The sequence below is a fragment of the Linepithema humile genome, chromosome 1 (genome assembly GCF_040581485.1).
Source record: "Linepithema humile isolate Giens D197 chromosome 1, Lhum_UNIL_v1.0, whole genome shotgun sequence".
NCBI classification, from domain to species: Eukaryota; Metazoa; Arthropoda; class Insecta; order Hymenoptera; family Formicidae; genus Linepithema; species Linepithema humile.
In genome coordinates this window covers 13889405-13901034 of record NC_090128.1, presented here as the reverse complement: position 1 = coordinate 13901034, position 11630 = coordinate 13889405, and the positions used below count along the sequence as shown (strand labels likewise).

Here is an 11630-nt window from a genome sequence, read left to right as displayed (position 1 = left end):
ACTCTATTTGGAACCATGGACGCAGATGACGAGAAAAATATTAAGGAACAATTACACTTGATAAAAAATAACGAACAAATAACACAACACGCCGCAAAAACGCAAATAAAAATATTAAACACAACGCTTACACACATAAATAAGCTAGAAGATACACTAGAACATAATAACGAATTATTAAAAAACGCTACAAAAAATATTTACAATCGAATCTCAGATGAAATTAAACGAGAAGATATATTAGAACACTTTCTAATAATAAATGCAATTCTAACTGATCTGCAGAGAGACATTCAAGATATTATGGATTTTCTGACACAAATACAAAACGGAATATTAAATCCAAAAATAACACCAATAGAAAAAATAATTTCTGAATTAAAAGAAGCGACGCCTCATTTGCCTCAAGGAACACAATTTCCCTTTGGACTCAAAATAGAAGAATGGAATACCATCAAAAAATTAATTACCACAAGCGCATACTATGACAATACAAATATTTATACTATACTACAATTCCCTTTGATAACATTTCCTAAATACAAAATAATAAAAATAATTCCTTTACCTATACATGACCATGACAATATTTTCGTTTTCACTGAAGTAAATCAACATATAATCGCGATACGTACAGACGGACCGACATACATGACTATAACAAAATAAAACTTAAATAAATGTATCAATGTACACAATACATATTTATGCGAACCTTATAGTCCTATTTATATTGTAAACACAAATTCTCTTTGCGAAATACAAACGTACTCACATATAACAAAAAATGCGGATAATTGCGATAAGCGTTAAATTAAGAGTAATCAAACTTTATGGATAGCATTAAAAACACCAAATACATGGTTGTACTCTACACTTAAGGAACAACAAATATATATACATTGTAAAAATAATAAAGAAACTGTTGTAGTAATTAAGCGAACAGGAAAAATAACGTTAAAAGAAAACTGTAAGGTAATTGCAACAGATATGACAATAAAAACAAAAAACGTTGAGCAAATCGCGAATATACAAACTTATTTACCAAATTTTAATTTAACATTTAGCAAAGATCAGAATACACAAAATAAGAAAAGTCTATTGCAAGGACTAAAATTTAAAAAAATTATACAAGATCCGAAAGAATTAATGGACCTCAGTAATAAACTTGAGGAAATAAATAAAGATGTTAACGACAATCTAAAAAATCCATTCGCAGAACAAGCATTTGTCTATCCTATGACAACAAGTAGCATAGCTGTTGTAATTGCCATAATACTTGCCATTATATTAGGAATAAAACTATGGAAAGAACGAAATCCATTTTAGAATAAATAAATGGAGCCTCAAGGTTACGAAAACTCGTATCTCCTCGTTTTCTTTTCTCAACGGGGGGAGGATGTTGTGGGTCCAAAGAACCACAACCAATTATTAATAATAAAATATATATATATTAATAAAATATAAGAAAATATCTATTGCATATCAGATTAAGATATCTAATATTCAGTTTCCGGCTCATGCGAGACACCGGATAAATCGCGCAGCGAAAATTAAAACCTAATTCACTTTTTACGCGACAATGCTGACGAACGATCGAATTTCGTCAGCAAGTTAGATCGTTAAAACTGCAATCAAGTGCAGTTCACATATATAAAATCGCCGTCGCGAGATCACGACGGCGGGTCTAAAACTATCAGTCACAAGAAACGGACGTATGTCCGTTGGGACCACAAATCTAGAAGAACGCGAATTATAACAATTCGCTAAAAGCGAATAAGAATAACTTGGGGCTCCGTGATACCACATTAAGACAAGGATTCCTGACGGAACCTAGACTAACTAGAAGTAAGGGAATTTGTAATAGAACAAGAAACCAATAAATATATGGGAGACTGTTTTTTATTGAAAAAACGTCAAAGGATTATTCCCGAATTCCCGGCCTAACTCCTCGGCAGATCCCGAACCCGTGCCCTATCACCAAGGGCACAACACAGCTACGGTTAATGCAACCAAGCGCATTAGAAATTGTGCTACCGAAGTAATAAGTAAGTTTCTCTGTCATAAGAATATCGATTACTTAATGTTCAAACCTCATGAATTTTATAACAAACTATTAAAATATATATATATATATATTACTTATACAAAATATTGGTTTCTCTATATTTATAGATATTGTATTGAATTACGTATCACATGATTGGATATTTCTCAAATAATTTATTGCAAATAAAAATTATTGCTTTTATTGCACTTATGAGTGTGTCACATCGCCTGATTTGCATTACGTTAGAATGATGTTACAAGTGATTGATTTCGATATATTTGGAAACTCAATATTACTACTCAATAAATATTTTTTAACTCTTAATATTTTTTACCAACAAATTTTATTAGACAGAATAAATGTATAAAAATATTCATTTTTATATATAATAATCTCTATCGCAATATATATAATTTTATTTAATTGTTTCTTTTCTTCGTTTAATTTCCATTAATCCCAAATTTTAACGTAACTTACAAGACATTACGAATATGCATAAACGGCAATTTTATATACCAACAATAATTATCCACATTTTGAAATTAAATTATTGAAAAATAAACTTTTACGTTTCCGATCAATGTTACATATTATACATATTAGTGATAAATTACATTTTATAAACCTAGATCTTATATCGTTATCGTAAATACTACATCTAAACTTTTAAAACATAAATATGGATTTTAAAACATAAATATTTATACATATACATGTAGCAAAGAGAGAATGTGTTATAAATGTCACATGACACAAAGGATATTCCTCATACGCCAGTTCGTGTTTCATACGCGATCATATCAGATATAACGAACTCGACAGTGCAAATGCGTGTGTGTAAATTATTTAATTAATTGCTTGAAACTGAAAAACTTATAAAATAACATGTTCTTTATATCAAAATTTGTGATAATAATCTTATTAAATAAAACTTACGCACATCTCACGCGAGATATGGAAACAATATTACTGCCAACATTAAGTCCGACAGGAGTAAAGGAGGTACGTACGTTTTGCAGTTATTATTCCATTTATTACTCGATCGTCGTTATTTAAGAATTTTAAAATTTTTTTCTTAATTGTTATCTATTTTACAGATATCTATAACACTAAAAGTTTTTGGACGATTGATTCAACTGAATCTGCATGGAAGTGATAGAGTTGTACCGCCTGCGTTCGAAGGATGGAAATATAATGTTAAAAACGTTACAGAAAAATTGTTGGAATTAAACGTATCAAGTCATTGCTATTATTATCATGAAGATCATATCAGCTCTGCGGCCATCGACTTTTGTCATGAACATGGATTGGTCAGTAATATTACAAAAAAAAACAAACTGTTTTAAAATTTTTATGTTTTTACTTGTATACTGCATTACTTTTCGTTTTAAATACAAATATAACATGTAAAAAAATATATCTTCTTAAAATTAGGAAGGACTTGTTTTTATGGAAAACAACACAATAGAGATTCGGCCCTTGCGGAACGAGTTTACGCCTATGTGCTTAATCGACGATTTTAGAGGACAATCAAATCTTTCATTTGGCAAACCTTATGTTATCAAAAGATCACTGCAATATTTTGCTGATTCAAAACTTTACCACCGGGACATGTTTAAACTGAAGCGACGTCACGTACGCAATGCTCGATAAAATTTAACTATAGAACTGGCCGTTTTTTTCGACGAAGCAGCATATCATATGTACATGCCTATTCTGGACAATGATGAGGATAAGTTACGCAATATGATATTAGCATACGTGAACCAAATTCAAGCCTTGTTGCATCATTCAAGTTTCGGTGCTCCTGTTGATATTTCATTGGTAAAGTTGGTAATAATGGATAAACAGCTGTCAAATTTGTCTGCTTTCGACGGTGACCATAAAAAGATGATCAATTCATTTTGCGATTACGTGAATTTTTTGTATTCTGAATACGGGATTGATTCGCTTCAGTGGGACATTGGCCTTTACCTGACCGGAATAAATCTATATGAGTCAGAAAAGGAACAAAAGCATTATGGTGTTGTAGGAAGTTCTTTCTTTAATTCCTCGTGTACACAGAATTTATTGTGCGCCTTAGTAGAAATCGGTTCTACCGGTCCTTACGCAGTCTCGGGTTTTGCGACGTCTCGTATTGCTGCTCATGAGATCGGTCATCTGTAAGTGTATGTATACTTTTTTTATACAATTAGGTATATGATATTTATTAGAAGAATTTTTATATTTGTGCAATTGAAAGATAAAACTGCTCAGAGTTTTTAAGAGATTTAGTTTTTTAAAGTGTAAAACTTTTGAGTAACAACAAAGTATTAAAAATATTGCAGATAAGGCATATTTTCAAACGTAATAATTTAATTGTTCAAAAGATTTGGAATGGAACACGATAATGGCTCTATCGATTCGACGTGTCCGAATGGCAAATACATAATGTCAGATTGGCAATATCTACGGGGACAAGTAACATGGTCCGCATGTAGTCGTAACATTACGAAAAATCTGTGGAAAGAAAAACCGTGTTTTTTTGATCACACGAGACGAGAAGAGACCGATGATCCATATGTACTGGACCATTCACGTTATCACGATTTACCTGGAAGGGAATGGACTGCCAAAGCACAATGTGAATTATTTTTACGCGACAAAGATGCAAACGTAGTCACGTTGCATGATGTATGTCAAGTCTTACAATGCGAAACGCCTGACAGAAATAGGAATTTCTTCGCGGGACCTGCGTTGGATGGTATGTTTTTTTTGTAATTAGAAACTTTAATTAAAATTTTGAACTAAATTTTTTTCAGGAACTAATTGTGCACTCGGAAAGGAATGTCGCGGCGGAGAATGCATGGCCGTTATCACACCACCATACATTTTTTCGTATTGTGAAGACGATAATTGGAGTGAATGGAAAGAAGACTCTTGTAAAAGCAATTGCTTGACGAAATCCAAAGGCGTGGTAATCAAACGACGTTTTTGCAAACATGGTATTTACAAAACGGCTAGTTGTGATGGGCCATATTACGACGTGGTTCTGTGTAATGACTCCAGCCTTTGCACTGAAGAACGTTTTACGATTGCCAAATATACTGCTCTAAAATGTACTGAACTTAGCCTAAAAATAAAAAGACAGGGCAAAGAATATTTCAAGTACGAACCGTTAAATGAGCCAGGAAAGCAGGCCTCCCATGTCGTCGAGGAACCGTGGAGAGCCTGTACCATACACTGCCTACGTGAAGAAGAAATATCTGCTAATTACAGTCTGTTTTTTTCCTATGCACCACGCCAGGAAATGCTCGACTTAAAAATCGAACCATACTTTCCAGATGGAACGTGGTGTCACGAGAAAGATGGGCAAAATTATTATTGCCGCCAGCATTATTGTCTGCCGGAAAACAATTCAATCGAAGAATAATTACCGAAAGCTTCTCGACATGTGTGGGCAAGGATCTAAGAAAAAATAAAATTGCAAAACAAAAGTAATTCAATTTAGAAATGTTTAGTATTTGTTCAGTATAAAATCTAGGATCCATTAAATTATCGTCTTTACTTTCTATTTTAAGCAATAAATCCATTTTTTGTTAGCATATAGTAAATTTATACGAGAAGAAATACGTCGAATTATCGACATGAAAAATTCCATCCAAAATCCAAATAACTTAATAGTTAGTAATTGCATAAAGAAAAAAATAAATATTTGTTAGTTGACAGGGATTTGAAAAAAATATAATGATAAATCAATGCTCAGAATTAATTAAGCATCTGAATCGATTTTCGTCATTGGTACCTGCTTTCCTTCTTCGTCGGACGCGCCGTTACAGCTACAGCCAATGCATTACATGTTGCTATCGAATTAATTAGTAGATTCTTCTTCCATAAGAAGATCGACTGCGTAAACTTTAAATCTCGTAAAATTTAGAATATACTACTTAAATATATATGTATATTACTTAAACAAAGTGTTGCTTTCTCTATAGTTATACTTGTATATATATTTATAATTGTCTTGTACAACGTATCACATGATTGGATATTTCTCAAATTATTCATTGCCAATAAAGAATCCCTTATTGCACTTATGAGCGTGTCACATTGTTAAATTTACATTATGTTATGTAGCAGTAAGAATAATTCAAATAATTCTTCACTGTGGTTTTGTATAATAAAATATTTATTATTACTGATATATATGACTTTGTGTACTGATACGAGCTAGCTGAGAGCTTAGAACAGAATAATAACTGGAACGTGTTCGTTCGACCTCATATATATATAGCGTGATAGGATTTTTATGTCACGATTGGGGACAATATCCTCTTCTGATTGGCAGTTGTAAGTTGCTAGATCTACACCGCAACCAATAGAATCATAGACGGTGGAATAACATAAAAATATAAATAGTGCCGCTCAGACAAACAACTAGCTCGCGTTAAATCAGCGGATCTCTTTGATCCTCGTATTATCGTTTTTAATAAGTGAGTGGATGCGCGCAAGGGACGTATACGGCGGTGAATCTTTATGCTACACCACATAGTCCCCCCCTTGAGACGATCAATTATTTCGCATAAATTCATATAAGTATCGCATAAAATTGTACAAATATCGCATAAATTCGTACAATATTGCATAAATATCGTGTAAATTTGTATAAATATCGCATAAATTTATACAATATCGCATAAGATTGTACAACTATCGCATAAAATTGTACAAATATCGTATAAAATTGTACAAATATCGCATAGATTCGTACAATATCGCATAGATTCATACAATTCGCATAGAATTATACAAATATCGCATAAAATTGATACAAGGCCTTGCAATTTATGTCATAAATAGTATAATTATGACTTTGTCTTATGGAGTTTTTTACCCTGAGCTGATCCTCGACAACGCTTAGGGGTTATCACCCTGAGTCGGTTCACAACAACGCCTTGGGGTCGTCACCCTGAGTCAATTTATGACAGCGCCTAGGGGATGACATCGCATGGTGGACATATGATTTTTAAATACCATGTTTGGTATTACAGCCAGTCAATGAGATCATTGCTCGATGGGAAGTGGGCACAAAGACTTAACTGCTCTTTTTATTTCTCCGTTTTTTGTTTTGATGGTGGCAGTTCGTACGACTCCATCGTCGCCTGGATGAATTTGTGTGATTCTGCCTAACAACCACTGATTGCATGGCAAAGTCTTGTCCTTTACGCATACCACAGTTCCCACTTCGAGATTTGTTCCGTCTTTCTTCCATTTACTCCGTGTTTGGAGCTCATTTAAATATTCGAGGCTCCAACGAGCCCAAAAATCCTGTCTGACCTTGTTAATGTGTTGCCAGACGGATAGCCGATTAACTGGAATATGTGATAAATCGCCCTCAGAAAGAGCAGTAAGAGGTTTGCCGATTAAGTATTGAGCCGGGGATAATACGAGTAAGTCATTTGGATCAGACAAAATATATGTGATTGGCCTTGAGTTCACAATACCCTCGACTTCGGTCACAAATGTGTTTAACTCCTCGAATGTAAATAATGAATCTCCTATTACTCGCTTAAAGTGATGTTTAAACAACTTCACCTTCGACTCCCATATTCCACCGAAATGTGGGGCTCCGGGGGGAATGAAATGCCAGGTGATACGTTGCTCGCATACGAATTTATTTACGATGTTTTGATGTTGTTCGGAACTAAATAATGCGTACATTTCCTTTAGTTGATTATTCGCGCCTACGAAATTGCTCCCGTTATCCGAATAAATGTGAGCGGGCAATCCACGTCTCGCGATGAATCGTCGCAAGGCTGCGATAAAACCCTCAGATGTCAAATCACTCACAATTTCTAAATGTACAGCTTTTATCACCAAGCAAACAAATACGCATATGTAAACTTTAATTCGCGAACGATTACGAAATTTTTTCTCTTTAATATAAAATGGTCCACAGAAATCGATGCCAGTGTTAGTAAACGGTACTGCCTCGCATATGCGGAATGATGGAAGATTTCCCATCTTGTGTTTAACCGTCTCAGCATTGAACCGAAAACACCGGATACATGAACGCGTAATTTTTCTGACCTGATTTCTGCCGTCTAGTAACCAAAATTTTTGACGAATGAAATATAATGTAGTTTGTATGCCAGGATGATGATACCTCTCGTGAGTTTCACGAATAATACTATCAGTTAAACCATGTTTGCTCGGAAGTAAGATAGGATGTTTTTGTGCGAAAGTTAGATTAGAAGATTGAAGTCGCCCCCCGACACGAATTAAACCATCTGTATCTAAAACGGATTCAAATTAGCGAGTCTACCTTTATTAATCAGATGTCCTTTTTCCAGTGCTTTATTTTTGTTGGAAAATCGGCTAATTTGCAATAGCTTTAGTATTCGTATTTTGGCTTTACCTATCTCTTCCAAATTTATCGAACTAAAGTATTTATTATTGACCCTGAATCGAAGGCAATACGCTACTATTCTGCATAATTTATGATAAGAAGAATATCTCTCGAGTATTCCATTATCAACTAAAGTTGCCGTTAGACAGACATTCTTTTTCAGTTCCGGTATCTCACTCACTCGTAAATCTTCGAATGGCCACCTTTTTTCGCTCTCTGCTAGCCAATGTGGCCCTGTAAACCATGTGCGATTCTGAGCAAACGCGTGAGGTAGTTGACCTCTTGACAATGCGTCCGCGGGATTATCTATAGATCTAATGTGCCGCCACTCGATGTTCGTGAACTTAGCATATCATTTTCCAGCAGATCAAAAATAAAAGAGAGTTCTTGTCGCATGCAGTCGAGTTCTATAGTTCCTTATAGTTTTTAGTAATAGTTCTGGTGATTTTATCCAAAAAAACACCAATCGAAAAAATGATCTGCTAACTTCCCGTAGCAGATCATTTTCTAGCAGATCAAAAATAAGAGAAAGTTCTTGTCGCATGCAGTCGAGTTCTATAGTTCCTGATAGTTTTTAATGATAGTTCTGGTGATTTTATAAAAAAAAACACCGATCGAAAAAAATGATCTGCTACGGAAAGTTAGCAGATAAAAAATAGAGGACACTGAACATATATGTGATATGCTGGCCGTATATTGATAGTTCTGTTAATAATTAAAGAGTTTTCGTGCAGTTCTGGGCAAGTACATTGCTTTTCCAAAGAGTTCTGACGACTAAAATAATTAGAAAATTTTTTAAACAATTAATTTACCCGAAAAACGCGCATTTTTGAAAATTTTGAAAATTTTGAAAAGAAAAACGCAAATTTTCTAATTATTTTGGTCGTCAGAACTCTTTGAAAAAGCAATGTACTCGCCCAGAACTACACGAAAACTCTTTAATTATTAACAGAACTATCAATATACGGCCAGCATATTACACATATGCTCAAAAATGCGTGTTTTTCGGGTAAATTAATTGTTTAAAAAATTTTCTAATTATTTTAGTCGTCAGAACTCTTTGGAAAAGCAATGTACTCGCCCAGAACTAGAAGAGAACTGTCTAATTTTTAGCAGAACTATCAATGTGCAGCCAGCATATCACACATATGCTCAAAAATGCGCGTTTTTCGGGTAAATTAATTGTTTAAAAAATTTTCTAATTATTTTAGTCGTCAGAACTTTTTGGAAAAGCAATGTACTTGCCCAGAACTACACGAAAACTCTTTAATTATTAACAGAACTATCAATATACGGCCAGCATATCACACATATACTAAAAAATGCGTGTTTTTCGGGTAAAATAATTGTTTAAAAAATTTTCTAATTATTTTAGTCGTCAGAACTTTTTGGAAAAGCAATGTACTCGCCCAGAACTAGAAGAGAACTGTCTAATTTTTAGCAGAACTATCAATATGCGGCCAGCATATCACATATATGTACAAAAATGCGTGTTTTTCGGGTAAAATAATTGTTAAAAAATTTTCTAATTATTTTAGTCGTCAGAACTCTTTGGAAAAGCAATGTACTGGCTCAGAACTACACGAAAACTCTTTAATTATCAACAGAACTATCAATATACGGCCAGCATATCACATATATGTTCAGTGTCCTCTATTTTTTATCTGCTAACTTTCCGTAGCAGATCATTTTTTTTGATCGGTGTTTTTTTTTATAAAATTACCAGAACTATCATTAAAAACTATCAGGAACTATAGAACTCGACTGCATGCGACAAGAACTCTCTTTTATTTTTGATCTGCTAGAAAATGATCTGCTACGGGAAGTTAGCAGATCATTTTTTCGATTGGTGTTTTTTTGGATAAAATCACCAGAACTATTACTAAAAACTATAAGGAACTATAGAACTCGACTGCATGCGACAAGAACTCTCTTTTATTTTTGATCTGCTGGAAAATGATATGCTAGGTTCACGAACATCGCCACTCGATAGAATGCGTGAGCTCTTGTATTTCAGTAACTTGATTAGCTACATAGGTTTTAAGCAAGTACGGAGCTGTCTTTATCCAATGAAGAACAATCGTAGAGTCGCACCAAAATATCGTCTTGTCGGGTGTAATATGTAAAGCATTACGCACTTCGTGATGTAATCGTGCTAGTAACAATGCACCAGATAGTTCAAGACGAGGTATTGTGATAGATTTTAACGGCGCGACCCTAGATTTAGCGCATATTAATCTCGTAATTGTGTTTTTATCCTTTCCGCTTGACCGCACGTATAAACACGCCCCATAACCATTGAAACTTGCGTCGCAAAATCCGTGAATTTGAACGTCACAACAATCGTCGACTAATAATCTGCGCATAATTGCAATTTGATTCGTTATTTCTAATTGTTTAACAAATTCTATCCACTCAACGTGTATATTTTGTGGTACGGATTCATCCCAATGTAGCTTACATTGCCATAATCGCTGCATTAACCCTTTAGCGTATAATATTATAGGGCCTAATAGACCTAATGGATCGAATATTTTTGCGATTTCAGATAATATGTTTCTTTTAGTTATTCTGTTTGTTATTTTAATTGGAACCGTTAAATAATAGATTTTGTCATCTTCCGTATTCCAAGTCATACCTAACGTTTTCAAAGATCTATTCTCGCTAAATCTAAATTTTGCATGTAACGCGTTAGTAGATAAATCGTTAATTATGCGTATTTCATTTGAAGCCCATTGTCGTATTGAAAAACCACCTCGAGAAAGTAACATAATTATTTCGTCTCTTATCGATCGTGTTTCCTCAATACTATCAGCACCGGTTAATAAGTCATCGACATATAGATGAGACTTGAGAATTTCAGCTGCTCTAGGATATGCGCGTCGTTCATCATTTGCGAGTTTATGAAGTGCGCGAATTGCAAGAAATGGCGAAGATGCAACACCAAACGCGAGTTTATTTATGTGAAATACTTCGATATCATTATTTTTACGCTAAAGAAACCGTTGATAGCACCGATCTTTTTCGTGTAATAAAATTTGTAAATACATTTTTTCAATATCCGCCGTGATGACGTATTTATATGTACGAAATCGGATTAAGTGCGAGAATAATTTATCTTGTATTGTGGGTCCCACCATTAATAAATCATTTAGTGATTTACCATTACTCGACCTTGATGAAGCATCAAAT

General features: G+C 34.0%; 2 protein-coding genes across 3 annotated transcripts; one reads left to right on the top strand and one right to left on the bottom strand.

The window, feature by feature from the left end:
* The first annotated feature begins 2704 nt into the window (after positions 1 to 2704).
* On the top strand, positions 2705 to 5887 carry LOC136997236 (A disintegrin and metalloproteinase with thrombospondin motifs 3-like). 2 transcript variants are annotated; one of them, XM_067347741.1, is made up of 4 exons: positions 2705 to 3052; positions 3148 to 3360; positions 3485 to 4793; positions 4852 to 5887. In XM_067347741.1, the coding sequence occupies exons 3-4, from the start codon at positions 4427 to 4429 to the stop codon at positions 5460 to 5462; spliced, it is 978 nt and encodes a 325-aa protein (XP_067203842.1). In that variant the 5' UTR covers positions 2705 to 3052; positions 3148 to 3360; positions 3485 to 4426; the 3' UTR covers positions 5463 to 5887. The 2 variants fall into 2 exon arrangements, with proteins under 2 accessions (XP_067203842.1, XP_067203843.1); XM_067347742.1 differs by lacking the exon at positions 2705 to 3052 and having other exon boundaries at positions 3063 to 3360.
* Positions 5888 to 7093: 1206 nt separating this feature from the next.
* Positions 7094 to 8053, bottom strand: LOC136997343 (uncharacterized). The gene has a single exon (XM_067348015.1). It carries the CDS (start codon positions 8051 to 8053, stop codon positions 7094 to 7096), a length of 960 nt encoding a protein of 319 aa, XP_067204116.1.
* Between the last annotated feature and the right edge of the window lie 3577 nt (positions 8054 to 11630).

Bases quoted from the DNA above. Each gene is read 5' to 3' on its own strand.
- LOC136997236 (XM_067347741.1), top strand. From the start codon at position 4,427: ATGGAACACGATAATGGCTCTATCGATTCGACGTGTCCGAATGGCAAA. The intron at 4,794-4,851 runs GTATGTTTTTTT...AATTTTTTTCAG, and splicing joins CGCGGGACCTGCGTTGGATG to GAACTAATTGTGCACTCGGA.
- LOC136997343 (XM_067348015.1), bottom strand. From the start codon at position 8,053: ATGGGAAATCTTCCATCATTCCGCATATGCGAGGCAGTACCGTTTACT.